The following is a 26400-nucleotide window of genomic DNA, read 5'->3' as shown; positions in this document are numbered from 1 at the left end:
CGTTAGGTCAAAGTTCAGGGGTCAAACTAACCTGAACACTAAATAGTAGACTGTAGTCTAATCATTATTTGAGAACCCTTTGACATACATCATCTTTTTACATTAGTAACTCTCATGGAACAGATGACCCTATTGATTTTGAGATTACAAAGTCAAAGGTCAAGGGTTAAACTATTTGAACATAGGAAGCATATCAGATTAGTACCTTGTGAAAATGTTTATCCTTTTCGTTATTTCCTCATCTTTTTTTTTGTGGAGGAGGGTGTAGGGGCACCTGTGTTTTAATCTAGAATATATCATACTTTCAACTAACCTTCATATTTTTGTACTTCATCTTATTTCAGGCCAACTTATTTCTGTTCTAAATGGTGCTGGATCACCTCTACCGTGCAGTGATGTTATTCAGATTTTTTTCCAAGCATCTCTTGCAATACAGCACATGCACAGACAAAATCCTCCAATTATTCACAGAGATTTAAAGGTATGTACATTTTTATAGTTAGTGACTGCATGTGAATAAGTTTTACTATGCATATTCTTGTGTCAGATTAATGTAATGATACATAATTTGATGTATTCAAAAAAGGCAAAATTGATTGCAGTCAACAGGGTTTCTGTAATAATGCAGTAGTGCTCCTTTTTTGGCTGAAATAAATATAATAAGTGTCTCTGATCTTTTAGATAAAAATATGATTTGTAACGTAGGTGTGTATGACAGCATCTGTTCATGAAAAGCATTGAAATTTGTAATGTAATATTTGAATTGCACAGATTAATTTGGATATCTGTTCAAAGTCTTTCAAAATAGTTCAAATACTTAATTCTTTTTTCCACAATCTTAAATGAGCGTATGTGTGTCATATGTGTGAAACATTTTTAAATTTCAAGAAACACATCCAGCAATTCCTCTTTTATAACATTTCAGCATTATAAATAGTGAATTTAAGAGAGCAAAGAAAATATATTATGATTAGAATAAGCAAGAAAATTGATAAATGAGATTCATTCTTTTAGTATTATGAGATGATCAAATATGGTGGGGGTGATAAAATCCAATAAAGCCCCTAGGGCTTTATGATAGACTTGATCACGCCTGAGTGTGTTTGATCACCTCATAATACCGTATTTCTGGTAATTTATGCTATGATTTATTTTCACTTTTTTTCGTGATTACTTTCACATTGCAAAATATTAAATATGCAAAACTGTGAGTTTGAATTTAATTCCTAGGTTGAGAACCTACTGGTAAGTTCCAAAGGAATGATCAAGCTGTGTGACTTTGGCAGTGCCACAACAGAAACACACTTTCCAGATAGGTCTTGGTCAGCCATTCAGAGAAGCCTGGTTGAAGATGAGGTGATCATTAAACTTATTTGTTTTGACCCCTTCATTTTTTCCTTCTTTTTCCCAATCTGGCTTATGCTTCACTCACAGAGTACCTTTGGAAAAGGATGTGCAGTTATCTTGAATCAAGTTTCAAGGTTGAAAGTTAAGAAGGTGTGAGTAGACTTTTGTGTAAAATCCTTGTATAGACAAAAAAATTGTCTCTCCTGTTGGGCTGATATGGCCAATGATAGGGTATTAAATACTTCACTCATACAGTGCTTTTTGGTAAAGGGCAGACCTTGAACCAAATGTCTTTGTCAAAGGTGAAAGTCATATCAAACTTGTTAAAATCTTGTCCAGATCATACATTCTCTCTCCTTAGCCCCATCTGGCTTTTACATATCACATAGCTGCAGAAGACTAGATCAACAGAAAATTTGGTTTGATGGACCGTATAGCTGTAGTTCCATCCCTACAAAAGAACTGCATATTTATGGCACACAAAAAGTTGTGCAAGGTTTTGGACTTATTTATCTAATTTAGTACACGTATTATATTCTGTGGAAATTTTGATACCAAAAAATTCCTGAGACATTTTACTTTAGGTACCATTACTTTACTTGCCTCTGAATATCTTTTAAATACCGTTACCAGGCCTGTAAAGTGATGTGATTTGTTTACAGGTAATAATGGCGACTCTTAATCCTGATAAGAATTAAACATGTGAAGGTTGTCCCAAAATTGCGTAGACAAAACAAAGAACTTCTGATCTATTCACTGAAATTGTATAAAACTATGTTTTGTTACCTGACACGTAATACGATTAAATATTTAAATATAGATAAGCAAACCCCACTGGCGCTTCAATTTGGCTTTATGAGTTATATAGTACAAAATCGATATGTAGTGTTATCACTAGAAAATGTAAATATATATCTATAAAATTCATATATTCCACTATATTTATGCTGTAAAATAGTACTTAAAACTATTTAACATTATAATGTTTATGATTTTCCTAAGGTACTTTTTCTCCATGAGAAAACGTACCTGGGTACATTCTCTCTTATAGGAAATGTACCCCAGGAATTGGGTACGTTGTCTTCTGGGTAAGTTTTCTCTTGGGTACATTTTTTCCTGATACCTCATTGACTTACCTGAGGTCATTCATGATAAGTTCACAGCATGGGACTTTGTGTCCTGTTTGAGTCAGAAGTTCTATTGTTTACTTTATGGTTTTAAGCAATAAACTGTCTAGTTTGTAAGAGATTGAAAGGTGATAGGCATGATTACCGGTATGCTTAAAGACTATGCTTTATCTGATATGATGGACAATTTGAGGCCTATATTTTACTTGAAACATTGTCTTTTTATTTCTTGTGAGTAATTTTTAGGATTGTTTTGCTTCATTTCGTATACCTGGCACCATCCAACATGAAGTTTTCAATTTGATCAAAATAAATATGTAAAACATTTTTTCATTTGTACAAGTCTTACCAAGAATAGGAGTGTATAAATGTGGGTTAAGCTCTACACGTCTGCATTGCAGCATGAAATAGGCATACCCAATGGTGATCAGGGTTTGTAACCCATGCAGAGAAACCTTTCAATTCTGTACAAACAGTTGGATAGACATGTGGAATGAAATGTTTTATACATGAATTGGGAGAATTACCTGTGATGAGCTGTTAGAAAAATCTGTTCTTTTTCTATTAATACCCAATTTTTATCTGTTTATACAATATTTTGTCAGTTTTCTCAGCATGTTTGGATTATTTGTTATGTTTCAGATTACCAAAAATACAACCCCAATGTATCGAGCACCTGAAATGTTAGACCTTTATCAAAACTCTCCCATATGTGAAGCAAGTGATATATGGGTATGTATTTAATTAATAAAGATAATGTATGATAAAGCAAATATTCATAGAGATAATCTATGGTATCTTGATTAACAGTATGTTTGAAGACAAACCTGCAGGTATTTGAGGGTTAAAGATGACAAAGTTCACTTGATGAATTTGACTACAATGTTTTACTGCTGCATATCCTGGTAGCTTCTCTTTTTAACATATCCAGTGTGTAATTAGATCACCTGGATAAATTAAAATGAATTTTCTGTATTCATGTTACAAAAGAAATGTTTTCCTAGTGAAATGAACCAAAATTTTTGTTTCTGTTGAAAATATGCGTGTTTATTTTAATTACAAGAAAGGCAATCGCTAACTAGTTAACTAGTAAAATATAATTATTATATAGAAAATGTATTCATCAATAATTAAAACATAATTATAATGACCTGAAGATATAATTTAAAAGGCAGATCTACCAAGTAGATCTAGCTTGTCAAACTTTAGGAAAACCTTTTATGGGGATTTTTTCTTCAATAAAAATGAATTTAAAAATGATTTAATCATATAATTTTATGATATACACAAAAATTAAATATCCCTATACTCTGTCCCAAGATTGCATCCCATTTGCTTATTCATTTGATATTTATAGATACCCCAGGGTTCAAGCGATGTTCATTCAATAAAGAGTATGAAAAAATCGCAAGATTTCTCCTTTGAAACATGTACCCCTCTAGGCTCTAACTTGTTAGGTTTCAATAGACGGCTGAAAAAAGGTCTGCAAAGGACATGAATATACCTGGCAGACATAAAATGTTGAAAAATAATGTGATGTGTTCCGAGTGACTTCCAAATGATACAAGATTTTGGATTATCGTTTTATAAATCTCAAAAAAAATATATTTTCAGTCCTGTGAATTTCTCTGGGTGAAAAGATACTGGTATGATGGGTCAATGAAAAAATATCAAAATATAATTGATTTTCTTTGAAAGGAATGGGTATTTTAAAGATCTTCAACAAGTGATGTAAATGTTAACTTGGGACAGACTATAGTTACAGTGATTTGATTATATTTTCAGGCTCTAGGATGTTTACTTTACATGCTTTGCTTTGGCAATCATCCGTTTGAGGATTCAGCCAAATTGAGAATCATCAATGCAAACTATAGCATTCCAAGCACTGATACCCAGTATAAGGTGTTGCACAATTTAATCAGTAAGTGATTTCATCAAGAAAATCTATCATTAGTGGATTCAGAAGACATTTACATGTATGTTTATGGATATTATATTCATAAGAATGTTTTTAACTTTTTTAAAAAATGAAAAGTATTTTATCAGTATTTCCAGATAAAATTCCTCAGGCATCAGAAGTGTTTAAATTTTAAAATCCATTACATTCAAGTTACCGGTATTTAAAACTAAGTTCAGCAAACTCATTTGCACTGCAAATTTGTATATTACTTCTTTTAAATTGGCTTAAAATACATTTTATTTTTATGTATATATAATTACCATTTCAAAAGAAAATTGTACAATATCAATAGAATGGTAACTTTGTAAAAGTGGATGCAAACCAAATACCAGGTTCACCCATATTATGCAGCATGATAAATGTATCATTTAAAAAGGAAGAAAAACAGTCTTAGCTAGATTTATCAGTTTGATTCATTGGTTAACATCCTTTTCTGAAGCTAATATCTAAAAGAAATTGATTGTATTGCATGTATAGAAAGAATGGATTGCAATGTTGAAATTTATGACCATGGGCCATAAGTTTTGGGTTAAAATCATCTTTAAATATCTACTATTATCATGATAAGCAAGGAGACCTGTGGCCCCAGGGTCAGGGGTTCTGCACGGTGTTAATTGAAATTATCAAATGTCCATTGTATTGGTTTGTTACTGGTTTGCATTATTATCAGGTCACCATGTAGGTCCTTAAGCCTCTTTCTCAATTGGCGCACAACCACTTTACACCACTTTGCGATCGAAATTTTTGAGCTTCGCACAAGCTCTCGCATACATTTCACACGTTTTACAGGTCGCATCAAGTCTCCTCTGAATAGTGGACATGCACACTATTCAGACGCGACCCAACGCAATCCTAATTATTGCAGTGCAACGCACGAACATTAGTACGAACGTTTTACAACGTTTTGTGTACTCGCAAGAGTGATGCACGATTTTTAGCTCACCTGAGCCAAAGGCTCAAGTGAGCTTTTCTGATCACAATTTGTCCGTTGTCTGTCGTTGTCGTCGTTGTCGTTGTCGTTGTTAACTTTTCACATTTTCATCTTCTTCTCAAGAACCACTGGGCAGATTTCAACCAAATTTGGCACAAAGCACCACTAGGTGAAGATGATTCAAGTTTGTTCAAATGAAGGGCCACGCCCTCTTTAAAGGGGAGATAATTGAGAATTATTGAAATTTGTTGGTATTTTTCAAAAATCTTCTTCTCAAAAACTATTCGGCCTGAAAAGCTAAAACTTGTGTGGAGGCATCCTCAGGTAGTATAGATTTAAGTTTGTTCAAATCATGGTCCCCGGGGCTAGGGTGGGGCCACAATTGGGGGATCAAGTTTTACATAGGAATATATAGAGAAAATCTATAAAAATCTTCTTCTCAAAAACTTTTTGGCCAGGAAAGCTCAAATTTGAGTGGAAGCATCCTCAGATAGTGTAGATTCAAGTTTGTTCAAATCATGGTCCTCGGGGGTAGGGTGGGGCCACAATAGGGGGATGAATTTTTACATAGGAATATATAGAGAAAATCTTAAAAAATCTTCTTCTCAAAAACTATTAGGCCAGAAAAGCTCAAATTATAATGGAATCATCTTCAGGTAGTGTTGATTCAAGCTCGTTCAAATCATGGTCCCCAGGGGTAGGGTGGGGCCAAAATGGGGGGATCAAGTTTTACATAGGAATATATAAAGAAAATCTTCTTCTCAAAAACTATTAGGCCAGGAAAGCTCAAATTATAATGGAATCATCTTCAGGTAGTGTAGATCCAAGTTTGTTCAAATCATGGTCCCTGGGGGTAGGGCGGGGCCACAATTGGGGGATCAAGTTTAACATAGGAATATATAGAGAAAATCTTTAAAAATCTTCTTTTCAAAAACTATTTGACCAAGAAACCTCAAATTGGCAGGTAACCATCCTCAGATAATGTAGATTCAAGTTTGTTCAAATCATGGTCCCTGTGGGTAGGGCAGGGCCACAATTGGGGGATACATTTTTATATAGAGAGAAAATCTTTAAAAATCTTCTTTTCAAAAACTATTTGACCAAGAAACCTCAAATTGGCAGGTAACCATCCTCAGATAATGTAGATTCAAGTTTGTTCAAATCATGGTCCCTGTGGGTAGGGCAGGGCCACAATTGGGGGATACATTTTTATATAGAGAGAAAATCTTTAAAAATCTTCTTCTCAAAAACTATTAATCCAGAAAAGCTCAATTAGGCCAGGAAGCACCCTCAGATAGTGTAGATTCAATTTTGTTCAAATCATGGTCCCTGGGGATAGGGTGGGGCCACAATTGGGGGATCAAGTTTTACATAGGAATATATAGAGAAAATCTTTAAAAATATTCTTCTCAAAAACTATTTGACCAGGGAAGCTCAAATTGGCGGGTAACCATCCTCAGATAATGTAGATTCAAGTTTGTTCAAATCATGGTCCCCGGGGGTATGGCGGGGCCACATGGGGGATATATTTTTATACATAGAGAAAATCTCTAAAAAATCTTCTTCTCAAAACTATTAGGCCAGGAAAGCCCAAATCTGAGTGGAAGCATTTCCAAATTGTATAGATTCAAGTTTTTTAAAATAATAGTCCAGTGGTATGGTGAGGCCACAGTGGGGGATGAATTTTTACATAGGAATATATAGAGAAAATCTTTAAAAATCTTCTTTTTAAAGACCATTTGGCCAGAAAAGCTTTAACTTATGTAGAGGCATCCTTGGGTATTGTAAATTTAAAATCACAGTCCCTAGTGGTAGGGCGGGTCCGTGATGGCGGTTTGAATTTTTACATAGGAATATATAGAGAAAAATCTTTGAAAATATTCTGGGAAAGTTTTTCGGTCCAAAACTCAGTACTTAGTGTGAAAGCACAGGTTATGCAGATATAAGTTTGATGAAACCATGATACTCTAGAGAAAAGTGGGGCCACAAAATGGGGTGGGGGGGGGGGGAGGTATATAGGAATAGAGAAAAATCTTCTTACAGGTACAACAACAAAAGGGGCTTGGTATTTACCAAAAGAAAGAGGTGGATAAAAATTGGCAGATTTTCAATTTTTTTAGCAAGATCTACTGTACTTAGTTGTCAAGATATTTTGAAACTGTAATGCTAATTTGATCAGAATTAAGGCAATTGTCGCTCAGGTGAGCGATGTGGCCCCTGGGCCTCTTGTTGAAGGTCATAAGATGAATTGCTGCTGTATATGTGTGTGTTTTGCGACCTTCAGACTGTTGCTCAACATGTCTCATGTAATCTTGCAACGTTTTACAATCATTGCACGACTTATCAGCCTCAATATGCCACTAGTATATATACCCTGTATAAGCATCTCAGTTTCAGACCACAATTGACAATATACATTCATTGCATGATGGTGAGGGAAATATGAAGATTTATTACTCCAAGAAAAATCATATTTACAAAGGGCTTCGCCATGTGAACATTAATGCAATAAACGTTTTATTATATCCAAGAACATATGATTACTAGAAAACAAAAAACGTTGATTTCTAAAAATTGTCTGACTTTTCAAAAGCAATAACGTCGTGATTGTTTGATTTCGTATGTTACTGTCTCACTTTTCTTTCATAATTTCGAATCATAGTTAAGTTGGTTTTGTGATATAAAGAGAATCATAATGACTAAATATTTTTGATTTAATCATTTTTGTCTGCATCGTATGCTCATGTTGGCTTTTTCATTCCTATGAAATTGCCCTGTCATGTCACGTGACTTTCTAGACCAATCATATGTAATAGAATAATCATTTTGAGGTATAATAATAAATGCTGCTGCATCTCTATTTCTTCTTGGGCGGCATGATCTCTCGCTTTTAACTATGTCTACCGAAGAGCGTCGGAAATGGGCGGTATATACCCCCTCTGACTCGCACAAGCATTCGTACCATGGAACGCATGATCGCACGTCCAATCGCATTGGCGCACGTTCAATCGTCCGATCATCTGGTCTCTCGCGCAATCCTATTGCATTATCTTTTAACAGTCACTTTCATTGCACAACAGTCGCATATAGATGCAAAATATGTCGCAAGGTTTATTGCGTTTACATCGCACAACGCTCGCTTAGATCGTGTGAATTTCATACGAATACTTTTTCAAATGCGATTATTTCGGCAACAGTTTATGATTCATATCTAATTTTTTCGGTCGCACAAATATTTTGTCGCTTCTGATCGTGCGCCAATTGTGAAAGGGGCTTTATATAGGTCTCTTATTTATTCTGTATTATATTTGAGATTCATCATTTATTCACAAACTTTTAACAATTTTCTTTCAGAGTCAATGTTGCAAGTTAATCCAAATGATAGACCAACCATCAATGACATTATAGACAGGGTTAAGGAAATAGCAGCTGCCAAAAATGTAAACCTGAAAGGAACACTTCACATTGCTGAAAATATACCAGCCAACTTAGGTAAATTTCTCTTATTTAGATGAACCAAATCATTTTCCATATCTTCCAGAAGCATTATACACTATTTTTATTCTCTTTCTAGTAATTGACAGTGTAGAAACCAATCGCCAACCAAATTCGGTCTTTTATGATGGAGAAGGAGAAAGAACTGAGAATTGGGCATCATCATCAGGGCAAGGTCCAAACACATCCTCAATATTCAGCTCCCTGAGGGGTGGAGCAGGAAATCTAATGAAAAATATCAAAGATGCTTCAGCAAAAGTCATGGAAACTGTGTCTGCGTATGTGTTTATAGATTATTTCTCAAATTGCAACAAATGTATTGAAAATTTTCTCAGTCATTTCTAAGCAAAATTATGTCAAATATAAAATTGATGTAAGCTAGCAGGTATATAGAAGTTCTATTCTAATTCTTTCATATCATGATTCATACCATGACTCTATCAATATTCTTTTGTGTGTATCCAGTAAATTTAATTGTAGATTGTTTTTAGGTGAGCAATGTGGCCCATGGGTCTCTTCTTTCTAAAAATAGTTGTGTATGGTGGTGTTCATTAATTTTACAGGACAATTGGAAAAACTGACTTGGATATAAACTACATTACTTCAAAAATTGCAGGTAAATTGTATACATTAAATGATTGATTTTTCTTCAAGTATGGTCATAGGCGTCGGAAGCAAATTGAAAGTGGGGGGGCTAGACTAATCCTCAGAAATATTGAGAAAAAGGTAATTCCCAAAATCATGGAAATCCTAATCCGTGGGGGGGGGGGGGGGGGGGGGGGGGGGGGGGGGGAGTATGCATATACTTCCAAAAAAAAAAAAATTACTTACCCAAATTTTTTTCTCTCCAAAATCATGAAATTCCTAATCCGGGGGGGGGGGGGGGGGGGGGCTACTATGCTTCTGAATCTAACCTCTCAATCTTTCAAGGTAAATTTAGGAACAATAATCTTTCTTGCGAGAAAAAGTGGGGGGGGGGGGGGGGGGGGGGGGGCTGAACCCTCTATCATGCTATGTTTCTAATGGTTAGGTATAACTTTGCAAAAAAAGTGGGGGGGGGGCTAAGCCCCCCCCTAGCCCCCCTGGTTCCGACGCCTATGATGGTTTAAGTGCTGCAGTCATTTGGGGGTATTCTGAATCAAGTTTTACTACTTGGTTGCAAAAGAAGTAAAAGGCATGTTTACAGCTGGTTGTTTGGCATCAACAAAAAGGAGATTATGTCAGGAAACAGATTTTTTTTGGTCACAAAATATTTCCATTTTTGAAGTATAATAGGCACTTTGATTGGAGTTCTTATGACACACTACTTTAGTGTATAGTGGGTCACTTCAGGTACCAGTATTACAAATTGGTAGCTAAACTGGCAGAAAACAGTCTGACAAAAATAATATTTTTAAAGAATTAGTACATCTTACTTCCCAACAGTCTAAAAATAGTAAAGAAATCATTATTTATTGTCCATGCTTTTGACCCCTATGCATCAGTTGAAAACACTCTCTGAAGAAACACAGAGAAAATATGAAGAGACCAGAATTAATCTGTCACCATATACAAAGTATGTCTTTTATAACCCTAACATAGTAACTATCATTGCTTTGCAAAAACAATTACACGAAAATATTCAATACACGCATCTGGTAAGCCCCGATTTATTTGAGTGCATGCAGCAATTGTGTACTCACATGATTCAATATACCCCAAACTGGAACTGGTTGAAAATGCAGGAATTAAGCTACATTTGATTGGTTTTAAAAAAGAAAAAAGAAGAAAAAAACCTTAACAGATCTTGAAAGCTTATAAAATTGCAAATTTATCAACATACAGTTTGTCAATTTTAGTCGATTATTATAGCTACAGCATAAATGAGAAATATTGAACAGTGTTTTTATCATGCAAATTTCTTCCACTAAGGTCAGGGAGTAAGTTAATTTAATCACAAATTATTTTCCTCATGTAGGATATTTAATTTTCTCTTTGAATTTTATATATAGATAATATATAATATATTGCTAATGATGACTGTACTAAGGGTACCTCCATTTCTTGATGTTTTGTGTATTGCATAGCAACACTTCAAACTTAAAAAAAAACCCAAAAAAACGTGTGGTGATTTGAAATACCCCAAATGACTTACTGTAAAAGTGATTGCTATGGTCCTTAGACCTCGAATCTTAAAGACTATAGAGACTAGACGAGCACATTCATATTTGGGGAATAGTCAACAAATAGGGACTCTACCAATCAAAGTTGTGGCCCCAGAGTCAGCAGGTTGATCTTAAAAACCAAATTATTTGGAGTGCAAGTAGCTTTTATAATTCAATTGTCTTAGTTAGGTACTAGTTAAGCTGCTAAAGGTGGTTGGTTCCCTTGCAAATTAAGCTTAACAGGGAGGGCTGTTAAGGTGGTATTGGACACTTCCATGTTGTGACGTATTGTTTATCGAAATAAACAATAAAATAAAGGGTAATTATATAAGTAGTTTCTTTCCAAAAATGGTCACCTAACCCTGTAGCGCAGTGGGTAAGAGGGTTCACTACGAACCTGTAAGTCATAAGTTTGAATCCCGCTGGGGGTTTTACAATTTTTACCTTTACAAATATTTTTAAAAGCTATTTTTGGGTTAAATATTGTAAAATTTGAAAATTCTAAACCGGGGAAAATTTGTCAATTATATAGTACTTTAATCCACATTAATATTGACAGATGTCCCATACCACCTTAATAAGGAGATGCGTGACACAAGAACTCTTGATCATAATTTCCTCTATTAGTTTATTTTGCTTATATAATAATGAAATCATTCAGCGGTCATTTTGTCCTTCCTTTGGATGGTTTTTTTATACTGTTGAATCGTTCAATTTTATTTAGGCTAATTTCATGGATTTTCAATTTTTTGCATGTTTATAGAGATTAAATTTTGTTAAGTACTTATATGATAAGTGAATTAATAATTGTTTTATAATTTGTTGATGGAATATGTGCATATATGAAGGTTACTCATAAAATCCATGAAAAATTGAGTCATCTTCAATTCTTTGAAATATCAAAATCAGCTTCTGGAATACTCAGCACTTTCTGAATTCATGGTTTCAGTCTAAATTAATTTTTTTGTAGTTATGTCATTTCCTGCGGAGGGAGTGGAGTCAGCTTTTAAGAACCACATAGATGAAGTTCGAAGTTACTTAGAGAGTCGTCACAAGGATTGTTATGCAGTGTACAACATATCCCAGAGGTCCTACAGAGCAACAAAGTTTGAGAACCGGGTAAGGGAAAACCCATTCATATTAACACTTTGCTTTCATCAGGGACTACCGGTACAAACAAAACTGTTGTCCAATTATTCATGTAAAATTGGTAATTCTTGCATCATTTGTTGTAAACATATTTTTTATGGTTTTTTTTTGTAGGTTTCTGAGTGTGGTTGGCCAGCCAGAAAAGCTCCAATGCTTTCAAGCCTCTTTGCAATTTGCCAGAACATGCATCTGTGGCTTCGACAGAATCCCCAAAATATCTGTGTGATTCACTGCATAGTAAATATAAATTTCAATTTTTACATTTGATGTTCTCTTGTGACTATAGCCATGATTGTGATTTTGGTTTTAAGAACAGGTTCATTGAAGAATCAAGCCATAAGTAATGTTTATTTATGCTGATTCCATTTCTTTTCTTTTATTTTTCATATTTGTTGGATATGTTAGAAGTATGCATGAAGTTAATATAAAAATTTTTAAAGTTTTTCTTTGTAATTATCTTTTATTATGTTAGCAACATGCAAGTTTTGAGAAACATGTCCTTAAAAAAACCAAACCTAACCTTTTCACTTTTGAAACTATAAATGTATATCTTCAAAAAATGGTAAAGGATGTTCTTTTCTTTGAAAATCTTAATGTGTACATTGTACATGGTATTCAAACATTATTAATTTCGTATCTGAAATTTCATACAGTTATTTTCAGTGTAGTAAATACTAGCCAGTACTTGACTATTGAATAAGTTTGGTTGAAGTACATGTAGTTCTAAATAAACAGTTTTCCATATCAGAAAATGACAAAAATCATAGTCTTTCTATTGGTATAGTAATGTACAATGAAAAAAATGGAACTTAGAATTATTTTCATCTTTTCAGGATGGAAAGGCATCGTCAGCTACTGTAGTAGGGGCATTCTTTTCTTTTCTTCACCTGTTTGACTCCCCAGAGCAGAGTATGCACATGTTTTCTGTAAAACGAGGACCACCTGGAGTCACTCCTTCCCAAAAACGGTAATTAAGTCTCCCAAACAAAGTTTGAAGACTTATTGTTTTTTTAGGTTTCTTCTTTTTCTTCTTTCCCGCTCTAAACTTGTCCGTCGTGTTTCTCAGAGATGGCTTAAGAGAATTGTACAAAACTCTAGGACATGATAGGCCTGCATATTTAGATATGCACGCTGGTTTGATTTTTCTCATTTGGGGTTGGCCAACCACTTTTCTGGGGGGTCAAAAGGTCGTGGGGTCTAACATTGAACCTTATGGGAAAAATCTTAGACTCTATTGTAAATGTTTATAACTTGAAAACGGACAAAGATGATAATATACAGTTTCCAGAATCATATATTGACTGTTACAGCTGTGTTTATTAGATCTGACCAGTGGGGTCATCCCCACCCCCCAGGAATTGAAAATGACCATATATCTCAGAAACTGTTAGAATCCTGACCCCTAAACCATATATATTCTTGTTCCATGTGTTAAGGGGCATCAAATGGTATATAGGTCATGAGCCCCGGGGGTGGTCCTGACCCCCCTCAAACAGGAAGTGCACAAATAACTTGAAAATGGTTAAGATCTCCACCCCTAAGCCATATATATTCTTGTTCCTTGTGTCAAGAGGGATCAAATGGTATGTAGATCATGGGCCCTGGGGGTTGTCCTGACCCCCCTCAAACTGGAAGTGCCCGAATATCTTGAAAATGGTTAAGAACCCCACCCCTAAACCACATATATTATTGTTCCATGTGTTAAGGGGCATCAAATGGTATATAGGTCATGAGCCCCGGGGGTGGTCCTGACCCCCCTCAAACAGGAAGTGCACAAATAACTTGAAAACGGTTAAGAACCCCACCCCTAAGCCATATATATTCTTGTTCCATATGTTAAGGGGCATCAAATGGTATGTAGATCATGGGCTCTGGGGGTGGTCCTAAAGCCCCTTAAACAGGAAGTGCCAAAATATCTTGAAAACGGTCGAGATCCCAACCCCTAAACCATATATATTCTTGTTCCTTGTGTTAAGGGGAATCACATGGTATGTAGGTCATGGGCCCCGCTGGTTGCCCTGACCCCCCTCAAACAGGAAGTGCACAAATAACTTAAAAACGGTTAATATCCCCACCCCTAAACCATAAACCATGTATATTCTTGTTCCTGGTGTCAAGGGGCATCAAATGGTATGTAGGTCATTGGCATTCAGGCCAATATGGCCGAAAAGTGAAAATGAATTGATTTGATATTTTTTAGCGGTGTTTTCCAAAGGTAAGCACGGGTTATTGAAATGGTGAAAATGGCGGGTGGGCGGCTGCCAAAAGGGTACCCCTATTGTACAGATAACTTCTCTTACAGTTTCCAAAATAGGAAGTTGTTGTTTTGCAGATCAATTGTACATATATCAGAGCTATGCATATTACTTGAATTTCAATTTTTGATAAGGCCACATAAAATTAATTTTTAGATTCTAACCCCCGCCCGCCCCTCTAAAAATGGCCTACCCCAATGCATTTTATTTTGAAAAAAAAAAAAAATTGGGGGAAAAATCGGACTTGGTGTACAAAAAATTGGTTACTTTGCATGGCCAGACCTTTTTACCAAACATTTTGGCTTCTGAAGCTAAGGAATAGATAGTCCGAGATTCCTCCAACTCTTAAACCCCCAATCCCCCTTTTTATGAATGAATATTTTTCAAACATCTATCAATAAAAGTAGGGTAACTGTAAGGAGTCTCAGATTAGGGTTTAGACTTCAAAATAAAGCTTAAAATGCAAACATGAGACTCTCTGACATGTCAATCTGAGGGATATGCAACTCGGGTGACTGTCAAGGCCTGAAACTCCCTAGTTAAAATGTTAAAATTTAAGATGTATTTTGAATGAGCTTACATTGTTAAAGATCAAAATGTTTACTAGTTAAAACTTTTTCAGTTTTTCCTTGAAATATCATACTTTGAACATGGTGGTGGCAATTCTATTGTGACTAATTTTCTGTTTTGTAGATACATTGGATATATATCTGAGATAGTTGCTGATCCTCCATATTCACCCCACAGTGCAGCGGTTCTTCTGAAATCAATGACTTTGTCACCTGTTCCCTTGTTTAACAAAATGAGGTAATTAAGTTGACATTCACGAAAGTTAACCTGCCAGTTTAAACCGTATACATTTTCTAAAATGTCTAATCTATGAGATTATTGTGACTGCAATTCAGTAACAAAAATGTTATTTCATTGAACATTGTATTTAAATGATTCGATACATGACATTGTCAGTGAAGAGAAGAGACAATGTAACCACATTTCATGTAAATGAATTCAAAATTTTAGCAAGAGCCACAAATCATGGAAATGTGCCTTCTGTTTTTCCAAGTGTCTAAAAGCAAACACGGCCCCACCAATTTGATTTTTTGGTCTTCGGATTCTAGACAAAAAAGTTTGGGGAGAGCGGGCAATTTATTAATTTTAAAATAAAAAAAACCCCTGAAATTTGAAGATTTTGGGACGACATCTAAAAAATAGAGGAGAGCGATTACATTTTATTTTAAAATGTCATTTTTCCCTTTGAAATGCAATATATGTAAAAAGCAGTAAAAATTTGGTGACTTTTCGCCATTGTATCATAGTATCATGATTGCTAATTCTATCCACACATACAGGCATTATATGCAGGTGTGGTTTTTATTTTTTTCTATTAATTTTATAAAAACCCTCAGAAATCAAATCGGTGTGGCCCTATTTCAATAAAAATTTCAAAAAATTTTGGTTAAAAAAGAAAGCTGTTTTATCATAATTGATGCACTGACTTGTAGTTTATAAAGATTTCATTTACTAATCATGATAACTTATTGCACTACATGTATATAAAGTGCTAGCTCGTATAATAATTATTGATATAATAATAATAATAATAATGCATTGCTCAAATATACCTATGTTTGTTATGTCTTTGTTTCATACACCTCTGAATTTTATATTTATTTGAAATTATGGAATTATTTATTGTAGAAATGGTTGCAGACCATTTGTTGAAGTGTATGTCAATGAAGAGAGAATTCTTACCACATCTCAGGAATATGACAAAATGAGGTAAAACATTAGGTGTTGAATAAGATGCAGAAGGCTCACATTGATCAGATACATGTGTAACATGAATTAAATAATAAATTCACTCTCTATAGTAATATTTCTTGTTGAATCTCTGAACAGCTTTCCCCACAAAATATGACGTAAAAATCTGCTAGTCAATTTTTTTTAGGTCATTTTGATAAGTAATAGATTGCAATTTTTTTTATATTAAACTATTTTGACATTAAAATTCAGATAATATTGCTTTTCAAATTTTGTATCAATGATCAGAAAGTGAGCTTGACAGAAGAGCCAAAAATTATAGCTGCAGTCCATATTTTTCATTTCACCTTTATTGATAATATGTGAACAAAAAAAGTATTTAAAAATATTTTGTAACAAATATCTTATTGGCATATCAGTAGGTTTATTTTGCCTTTTAGTATTGAAACATGAGGATATTTAAATTTCAAATGTCAATGATCACACCAATTAAATCAGTTTTGGTTGGCAGTCTTAGCTAGTTACTGCTTATTGGTTATCTTAAGAAAATGTACCTGTGTGTGGATGTTGTTACAATGATTGATAACAACCAATTGCATTGCTTAAAAGATATATTTATCTTTTACCAAGTTTACAATGCCACGACTCCGATTTTTAGAATGACTCATAAAAGATTGCTTACTTTCCCTTCATAGAGGTTATCAGACGGAGGATGGATTAGCTATACTTCCTGTAAACACTGCAGTGCAAGGGGATGTCACTGTGTATGTCTACCATGCCAGGTCAACATTTGGGGGAAAGGTGCAAGGAAAGGTGAGAGCTAGAACACATTGTAGAATGATAGTTTAAAATATTCAAAACTTGAAATTTAATTATCATGTTTTAGAGTCAGTCAGTAACGATAACTAACAGTATTCAATCCTGAATGCAAAAATGCTATAGATTAAATTTTTGTTTGTTTTTTTCTTAAAGATAACATCTATGAAAATGTTTCAAGTTCAGTTTCACACTGGGATGATTAGACCAGGAACTACATCACTCAAGTTTACACAGTAAGTGTTCATTTTATAAACACAACTATTGGTCAGGTATTCAAAAAGAGGAATTACAATTCTCCCCTTTAATCTCACCGCCCCCTATGAAATGAAAGAAAATAAGGAGAATTATTGCCTATTTTCTTTCTTTTTAGGTAATGAAACTTAAATCTATATAATGTCATGTTCTTCAAGGATGTACTGTACATTATCCTTTTTTCACAACAGTCTATAGGTTTTATTCAACTTCATCATAAAAAAATATCCCTCCAAAAGCCAAGATGCGGCCACAGTTATACATTAGAGTTCAAGGAAAGAAATTATAGGAGATGCAAGATATCAATTCAGATGCTACAGTCCTTGGATGAATGCAGTGGCCCATGGGCCTCTTGTTATCAATGAATTCCTTTGGCTGACTTTTTGTGTCTTTTAATTTAGGTTTGATTTAGATCAGTTAGATACTGCAGAGAAGTACCCGGAACAATTCAGTGTGATGCTAGACATTTCAGTGTCTAAAAATGAAAGACCAACCCAGAAGACACCATCATGGAAAGCATATGATGCATCCAAAGTGTCTCCAAAGGTTCTATTTTCCAACAAAGAAGAAATGATGGAAACACTGAAAACTTATGGTATATATTACCAAATCAAACTTGGAGTCTCTTTTCCTTGAAAATTCTATTGAAGTTAAATTCTTTTCCTCACTATTGAATTTACCAAAATATTCTATTTTAGTTTCATTTAGTTTCATTTAGACCCTATGTCATTCTTCCTAATATTTCGAACTTGAATGTGGCAGGGGCAAATGTAAACAAACATTGTCAGCTGTAAGAAATTGATGGAATGTGCTAATATATGATGTAATTGTTTTGCTTAACTATAGTAACAGTTTAACATATTTGCCTTGAGAAAAAAAAATGGTGTATGCTCTTTACTTGACTTGCACAATATGGTGCACACAGAGGGAAAAAACAAAAGTAATTTTTACAAAAATCGTAACAGAAGTTGTCAGATGTTTTTTTCTAATTTGAAATAATGCAAGAATAAAAATGATTCATCATTTACTCATGTTGAAAGGTTAAATTACACCCCAGGGCCAAGATTCTTTATGAACTCCGCAAAGTCTTCTCATAGACCTTGAATTTTTGCCCTCAAAGGAATTTTACCATTTCACAATCAAAATGATGAATGATTCTATTACTCTAGTTGTACATGAAACAGTTATTAAGTAGCAGCTAACTATGAAGGAATCATTATAGCTGATTATATTTGAATCTCTTTGAGCATAGGTTGTAAATATTGAGCTACATGTATGTACCTAAAAAAAGAAAAGTTGTTACAGAAAATCTTTTTAACCAGAAAAAAGACATGTGAATGATATTTGTTTTGTAAGCTCAATTATATCATGATGATGCATGCTGGAATTCTATCAATTTCTATAAAAACTATCTACTTTGACATGCATTTTTATCAATTTATCAGGTGTTACAAATCAGCCTGGGAATGATAAGTCTTTGCTGTCGAAACAGAGTTTCAGTGAACAAAACAGTCCAGTGCAAAAACCAAATGTACCCGACAAACACCACAGATCAATTACAAAAGAACAAGAAGAAAATGATCAACAAAACGAGTGTTTTAAACGTGAAGCAAAGTCGGACACAACTTCTGATGCAATGGGTTTTCTAGCATCTCTTTCTTGGCAGAATACTCCCAAAGAAGGAAACCAGATAAAAGATACTCAGAACTCTTTATACAGAGAAGAAGGAGAAGGTTTGTTGTCTGACAGTGATGAAGACGAATTTGCAGCACTTTCAGTGGAGCGAGGCAAACCAAACTCTGACAAACGTGAAATTCGTGAAGAAAAATTGCTGAGTTTTAATGATGATGAAAGTGAAACTAATGAAAAAGATTCATTTGACATTGACAAAAGTGAAGATGAAAACTCAAAAGTTTTTGATCCGTTTGCAGAATTTGATTCCCTAAATTTAAACAGTGAAGTTGGAAGCAAGGAGAAGACAAACAGTACAGAAACAGAAAAGGAATTCACTTTAGATGGATTTACTGATAACAGCAAAGTTGACTTCCAGGAAAAGGAAGACATAACAAACCTTGATTTCATGTTTGATTCTTTGCCACCTCAAAAAAACAAACCAGACACTAAAAGTTCGAAAGAAGAAGACATGTTTGATCCTCTTAATGAGAATTCTAAATCTACTGGTGATGTCAATCTCCTTGGTTCATGGGATATTCACAATGTGAAAGATTCTGTACCTACTTGGAGCATTCCTAGGAATCTTTCTGCTTCCAACATACATCAAAGTAACTCCACTTCTAACATTCAACATATGGCAGGACTAAACAATACAAGCATTCCAAGAAATAATAGTGGACCATTTACAGTAAACCCACAACAACCTGCTTATGGCCAAAGCCGCTCAGGAAACAGTTCCCCTATCACAACTGGGCACAATGCTAGAGGAGTATCCAGTAATGTAGCTGCTGACCCATTTGCTGAACTGGGTAATACTTTTCATTAGTTTTTAGCTTACTCAATCTACATGTCATCTCATATTTGTTACCATGCAACCAAATTGTTACAAAATATTTAAGTGGAATAGAAATACTTTGAAGGAAGGATCACACCCCGAAAATTGCCTCTTATTGACCTTATGAATATAAATTGTGTAGCATGAAAGGTTTGCAAAACATGTAGTAGCAGAATTTTTTTTCCACAAATTCTCAGAGCACTGAATATAAGTTGAAATATTCAAACAAATACATACCGGTAAATGAGTTGGACTTACACTGGCAGTAATTAAAAAATACATGTACTGGTATATGATACCAGGGCTGCGTTCAAGATCATAGCAGAGAGGCTAGCCGCTAGGTCTATTGAATGGACCCCTGGGCTAGCCACTAGGTCTCAGATTTGAAGTTGGAAATATTCAACTAAAGACTAAATACATCGACATAATTTGTTTATTTCAAGCAGAAATATACATGTTAAAATTCATTATAACTTAAAGGATGAATAAAATATCCCTGAATAAATAGATTTCATGTTTGTTACAAAGTGGTAACTAGGGTGGCCATCTTGAATTTGATGCCTAGCATAAAATATTTAGGCTATGAATATCTAAGTAGCGGCTAGGCTAGCTTACCGTTCAACTACGTAGCCCTACCTAACAGCTATGATCTTGAACGCAGCCCTGGTCACCATAGATTTTTTAACAATTATATACTGGAAAGTCCGAAGGAGAAAGGGTATACCATTTTACCCTTGTAGGTCTGTCTGTCCATCCGTCTTTCTGTCTGTCCATAACAAAAATTTTTGTCACATTTTTCTCAACAACTATATAATATATTCATCGCAGATGCCTGAAATTTTAACATGCTATTTTTTTAGGCATGTTATATCATGGGATATATTTTTGTACCAATATTGGACCTCAACTTCCTGTAAAATTTTGACTCTGTTTATTTTTAGCCTAAATTTTCAAACAAGTTTTCGTCAAAGATTTTTCAGCAACTATTTATTACAGATGCTTGAAATTTTAACACACTCTTTTTTTAGGCATGCCATATCGTGGGATGTATTTTTGTACCAATCGGAAGTCAACTTCCATGTATATTTCGACTTTGTTTATTTTTAGCCTAAATTTTCATACATATATTTAATCAAAGATTTCATAACAACTATAAATTGCAGATGCTTGAAATTTTAAACACACTTTTTGTTTAGGCATGCCATATCGTGGTATATATTTTTGTACCAATCGGATGCCAACTGCTTGTTAAATGTCGGCTTTGCTTATTGTGCATATTCACGTCTGAGCGGGGGTATTATAAGCATTGGCTTCAATATCTTGTTTTCAGTTTCTGTTCATTTTCTTTGTGGATGTTTCCAAGAGAGGGGGGTATATATTGTTTACAATGCTTTAGTAATGCATTTCTAATGATCAATTAAAATTTGAGTACCGTTTGTAAAGTTTATATAAGCAAGATACAAGGCTCACAATTCTTTGTTATGTAGACAAGGCTTGTGCCATGTTTTTAACTGGGTTTTCCAACGGAAAAATCCGGTTATTAGAATGGTGAAAATGGCGATACAGTTCACATACCGGTAACAGAAAACCCAGTTTGCTGTCACATTTACAGCTTTTCACTTGTTGCATAAAATTCGAAGACTGATGCTCAAATTTTGGTTGACTTTTAGAAATGCTTAACTTAACTATTGTTAACAAGAAAAACAAAAATACATTTTGACCAAAATTGTGACCATGCCCCTTTAACATGCATGATCGCTATTTCAAATTTTAATTTTCCAGTTTAAGTAATGTTTAAGGTAATTATCCATACATCACAAAACAACATCTGACGTAATTCACACCTTATTACGTCTTGTCCATGCCTGATCTAATTGAAACCTTTTAGATGTATTTAACAAAGAAACCAAGCTGACCTCAAATTGCAAATTTATTTAAAATCCTGACAACTGCAATCAATTATTATATAATCAAGGGAGTGAAAACATGACTGGGTTGTGTCAATTGCATACTCTTTTTGAAAATATAGACGACTTACTTTTTTTCCTGTATAAACATCATTAAGTTTTAAGGTTGAATTTAATCCGAATCTATGAACATTAATCCCTGAAGGTCAATAAACATCCAAAATGAAATCCTGACTGAGATCGATTCCAGTGCAATAAGGGAGATAAATACACAAAAGGGAATAATCTGACCTACTTGTTAAAGCTATGTCATCATTATTCTATGTGCTTAGCAACAAGCATAACTATATTTTACCAAAAAAACTGTGTGTTTATTTTAATTTTTTTAATTAGGTAATTTATCTGGAAGTAATATAGGGAAATCATTTGGAAGCAATCCAAACTTGAATAGATCCCAACAGTTTCCAAAGAACCAAACCTCTAACATGAGAGGACCTGCACAACCTCCAAAGGAACAAACAAACAGCAGTGTTCCAAAGCAACAGGCACAGACTAAACCAAATTATAATGTTGGAGGGTTTGCCACTGGAGCAAAGAATGACCGCAGTGTCAAAAACCCATATGGTATTTATTTTTTGTATGGGTCATAGCTTTATATTGAATTTGAATTTTTTTTTACAAACAGGATGTCTTAATATGGTTTAATGTTCTATTGACTTAATATATTTTTGATTTTGTAAATAGGTGTTAAACCTCCGGTCAATGTGAATGCATTCGAAGATCTTTTGGGTAACCACCAGTTCACAAGCTCGAAACAAAACAATGCACCTAAAACAATAGGTGACATGAAGAAGCTACAAATGGCAGAAGAAATGGACCCTGAAAAACTGAAGGTAGATCTCTCTTTTAAATTGGCTGTATATGCACAAATTGGAACTATTATGATTGTCTGCCTATACTCTTTTATCAAGGCTATAACATTTATTGAAGGCTTAGAAGCTCAAAGTTGGACTGTGTAATATAAAAAAAAATATTAAGACTCAAGAGGGCTTTATAAGCCTAACCTTAAATTGTATGCTTTTCTTTAATTTCCTCATTTATATTACATTTACCTTCATTTCTCTACAATACAGAAATACTTGAGTTATATTTTCTCAAATGGGGGTATCATTTGTGACCTTGCTCAAAGCACTAGTTTAACTATGTAAATGAATCACAGAGGTAGCTTCAGATACGTAGAGTGATCTTGATCATCTAGATGCTTAGGCAGGTTTAAGATTTTAGAACAACTCAGATTGTGTTGGGGTCTTAGAGCTGGTTACATAAAAAAGTAAATTCTGTTCATACCTAGTCAAGACATAAACAATTACTATAATCCGCGAATAAAATACGCAGTAAGTATAATATAAACCCCCACTTTGGGTCTGAAAATGGTGGAAAAAAAGCTAGTTTGGATGTATAATATGCATCAAAAAAATTGACCAAACAGTAATGCAGAGGTTCTACACACTCAATTTCATCGCAGAAATACACAACTGGAAATAAGAAAAACTCCAAAAAAAACAAAAAACAGATTTATTAAAGGATTTATTGTAACTAATACAAAGCGGTAACATCTTTATTTCATAATCAATTTTTGAAATAGACTTTGTATTAAATATTCTACCATAAATAAAATTAACTACTTTTTAAGTGTTCATTGTTTTGTCATCACAGTGTAATGAAAAACTGTGCGAAGGTATAGGAGATAACGACCTCATAAAATTCTTAAATGATGCCGATCAAAGCGATTAATTGAGGCCTGGAACTTAATAAAATATGTGCACAAATATTTGTGTTCTTTACTTATAGCCTTAGGGGGTGTCTGAGATAACCAAGGTGTCAAGCATTAGCGTTGTGGAGCACAACAATGGCTTCAGTTAACGGAATAGGCTACAATATTATTTACATTCATAATTATTTGCAATATATCAATTAACATTACATGAAAATGCTTTAAAATGAGCAAATGATGAGGTAAGCTGTTTTCAAATATAACTCATAACTTCAAATGACGCGGATCAGTTACAAATAGCACGTACGTGGCTAACCAAGCCCTGATTATCTAAACATTCTATTAATAACAGTTGTAATGACAGCATACTCAGCGATAAAGAATAGGCATTTCTGGAAAAAAAAATGCATTTTATATTCAGTGGATTACGGTAATATAACTGTAAATGTGTAAATAGAGGTAGCTTTATCAGATACAGAACTTGATCCTGATTATTTTGATGCTGGAGAAGGTGGGAATTTTTTTTAGTAGTTTTAAATGCATCCAAATCATCCAGTTACACAAAGGGCTGAATGTTTAACATAAGGATATCTGGAGAAAGTTTTGCAAATCTTTTTATACAGGATCTATTCTAATACATTGTCCAGATATTTTGTATATGACTCCATAATGCCGGTTTTATTATGGCTATTGTTGCTCAGACGAGTGATGTGGCCAATGAGCTTCTTGTATTGTATCATATTATCATATTATATTTTGAGACACAATACATGTACTATATTTTATCATTTAATACCTTATTGTATAATAGTGTATTGATAAATATTAAATCATTTAATAGAGTATGAAATTTACATATAATGGGATGCAATATTGATCGAATCATATGATATTATTTAAGCATTGAATGCTTATATTTATATTCATACTTATGTCTATCTGTATGAAATATATATATATAGTCACTGTAAAACCATTATATACCCTCTCAGTCAGGGATATAAAACAGACATGGAACAGCCATAATTACATGCTATTAAGTTCGCTTCCGCAACTTAAAATATTGTGCCAGAGACTTTGTAGAGAAAAATCATTTTCTTAATAAGAAGATATAATTTTATGATTATTTTTCAAAAATACTTATCAAATTAGTTATGTGAGATTGAAAGTTTTATTTAATCTTACAAAAATAATATACTTTTATATTTGTGCACATGGCTCATGAATTTGCAAAGTGTATTCAGAGAAAATTGAACGTCGCAGATTTCCAAAGCAATCATAAGGGGGAATATATACAGAATGTAAATGTATGATATTGTGTCTTTACCACTTTACAATATACAGTATTTTAATAAAGGTCATTAACTATGATTTTCATATGATATTATAAAGGTAGTCTCATAAAAGTGCAATCTATGAGCGGTAACCATACATAACAGAGAGCGAGATGAAAGGTCTAATTTTAATCAGATTGATAAAAGTGATGCCTCATTTTGGTGAGCTCTTTAATCTTTGATGTTCTATTTGAATTGGTTGTTTAAACAAAGGAACAATTTTTCCAGGTTTTAGAGTGGATTCAGGGTAAAGAACGCAATATAAGAGCTCTCTTGTGTTCATTGGACAAAGTTTTGTGGGACGGCGAGAAAAGATGGCAGCAGGTCGGGATGCATGATTTAGTGACTGCAGACCAAGTTAAAAAAGTGTATCGCAAAGCTGTACTTTCAGTTCATCCTGATAAGGTAAGTAAAAATTCAACATTATGCAGCACTATGCAATCTGTTTAATCTCTGTGAATATTTTTTTTTTAAAGAATCCTACTGATTTTATTTTGTATATGGTATTCATAAAAATTTTTGGAGTGGAGGATGAAGCAATTCAAAATCAAATGCCTTAAAAATTCTTATATTTACTTTTATATATAAAAAAATATTAATTAGAAAACTATATAATACATTAGAAATTGCTTTTTATACATGTATAATGCAGATTCAAATTTGTTTAAACCATATACTATTTACTGGCTTTGGGGACAATAGCAACTTGAAATTTTTGTCCCCCTTGCAGCAATAATTTTTCTCGGCTTTGCCTCAGGAAATTGTTATGGTCTTGGGGGATGATAAACTTGCTATTGTTCTCATAGCTAATATATATTACCTGTACTATTGTTTAAACCACAACCTGTAGAAAAATACATGTAATCATACATTTGTCGTATTTGCTTTAAACAGTTGATATTGCTTAATCAGTAGTGATTTTGTGTAAATATGAATGACAATTTTTTTAAATTGAATGATATACTGTCTGATGTTAATTACACCATTATCTTTTTCAGCTTGGTGGTTCACCCCATGAATCATTAGCAAAATTAATATTCATGGAGCTGAGTGATGCTTGGGCACAGTTTGAAGAAGAAGGAATGAAATCCCTTTACTGAATAACTGTCATTCCACAAATAGTCTTAAAAAAAAATAGTGATCAACTTACAATTTACATATACTTGTTTGACTTAAATTGTAGACTATTTGTTGTTTTATACATGTATGTAGAATAAGTTTCAATTGTCAAATTCATGCGAGATTTTATAAATATTTTATGATGCACAATGTATTTATTGGTATGTTTTAATGCAAAAAAGTTGGGTATAGAATTGTTATTGTTTTATGTAAGCATCATTCACTTAAAAACGGCTAAGCTAAAGGCTAAGCTAAAGGTGTGCGGGTTCAACCATTGGTGAATTGCAACTTTTTAACAGGATGTGTTTGAAAGTTTTTCTATCTGTGATTTTCTCCAAGTGAATTTCTGGAAAGTAAATAACAGATCTAGAAATGAAAAGAAATGTAGTATTAAATAATTGCATTACTGAGTGATGTCATTTTTTACATAGGTTACAGGTGCACTCTTGAAGAATGTTTATGAAACTTAAATTTATTGCAACATTAATATGTATGAATTAAAAATGTATGAAATAGA

General features: G+C 33.7%; 1 protein-coding gene across 1 annotated transcript in view; it reads left to right on the top strand.

Moving 5' to 3' along the window:
• The window catches only part of LOC128165873 (cyclin-G-associated kinase-like), a 33870-nt gene extending 7470 nt beyond the window's left edge, over window positions 1-26400 (top strand). The window contains exons 5-24 of the mRNA XM_052830784.1: window positions 345-481; window positions 1231-1356; window positions 3117-3206; window positions 4260-4395; window positions 8720-8857; window positions 8940-9138; window positions 9424-9476; window positions 11975-12123; window positions 12268-12390; window positions 12987-13120; window positions 15102-15215; window positions 16107-16187; window positions 16865-16982; window positions 17142-17221; window positions 17642-17835; window positions 18686-19723; window positions 22050-22280; window positions 22401-22549; window positions 24993-25169; window positions 25763-26400. Coding sequence (XP_052686744.1) covers window positions 345-481; window positions 1231-1356; window positions 3117-3206; window positions 4260-4395; window positions 8720-8857; window positions 8940-9138; window positions 9424-9476; window positions 11975-12123; window positions 12268-12390; window positions 12987-13120; window positions 15102-15215; window positions 16107-16187; window positions 16865-16982; window positions 17142-17221; window positions 17642-17835; window positions 18686-19723; window positions 22050-22280; window positions 22401-22549; window positions 24993-25169; window positions 25763-25864 — 3569 coding nt within the window. The 3' untranslated portion in view covers window positions 25865-26400. The remainder of the gene's footprint in view (window positions 1-344; window positions 482-1230; window positions 1357-3116; window positions 3207-4259; window positions 4396-8719; window positions 8858-8939; window positions 9139-9423; window positions 9477-11974; window positions 12124-12267; window positions 12391-12986; window positions 13121-15101; window positions 15216-16106; window positions 16188-16864; window positions 16983-17141; window positions 17222-17641; window positions 17836-18685; window positions 19724-22049; window positions 22281-22400; window positions 22550-24992; window positions 25170-25762) is intronic.

This window comes from Crassostrea angulata, chromosome 10 (genome assembly GCF_025612915.1).
Source record: "Crassostrea angulata isolate pt1a10 chromosome 10, ASM2561291v2, whole genome shotgun sequence".
Classification (NCBI taxonomy): Eukaryota; Metazoa; Mollusca; class Bivalvia; order Ostreida; family Ostreidae; genus Magallana; species Magallana angulata.
This window is presented reverse-complemented; position numbering and strand designations above follow the sequence as displayed.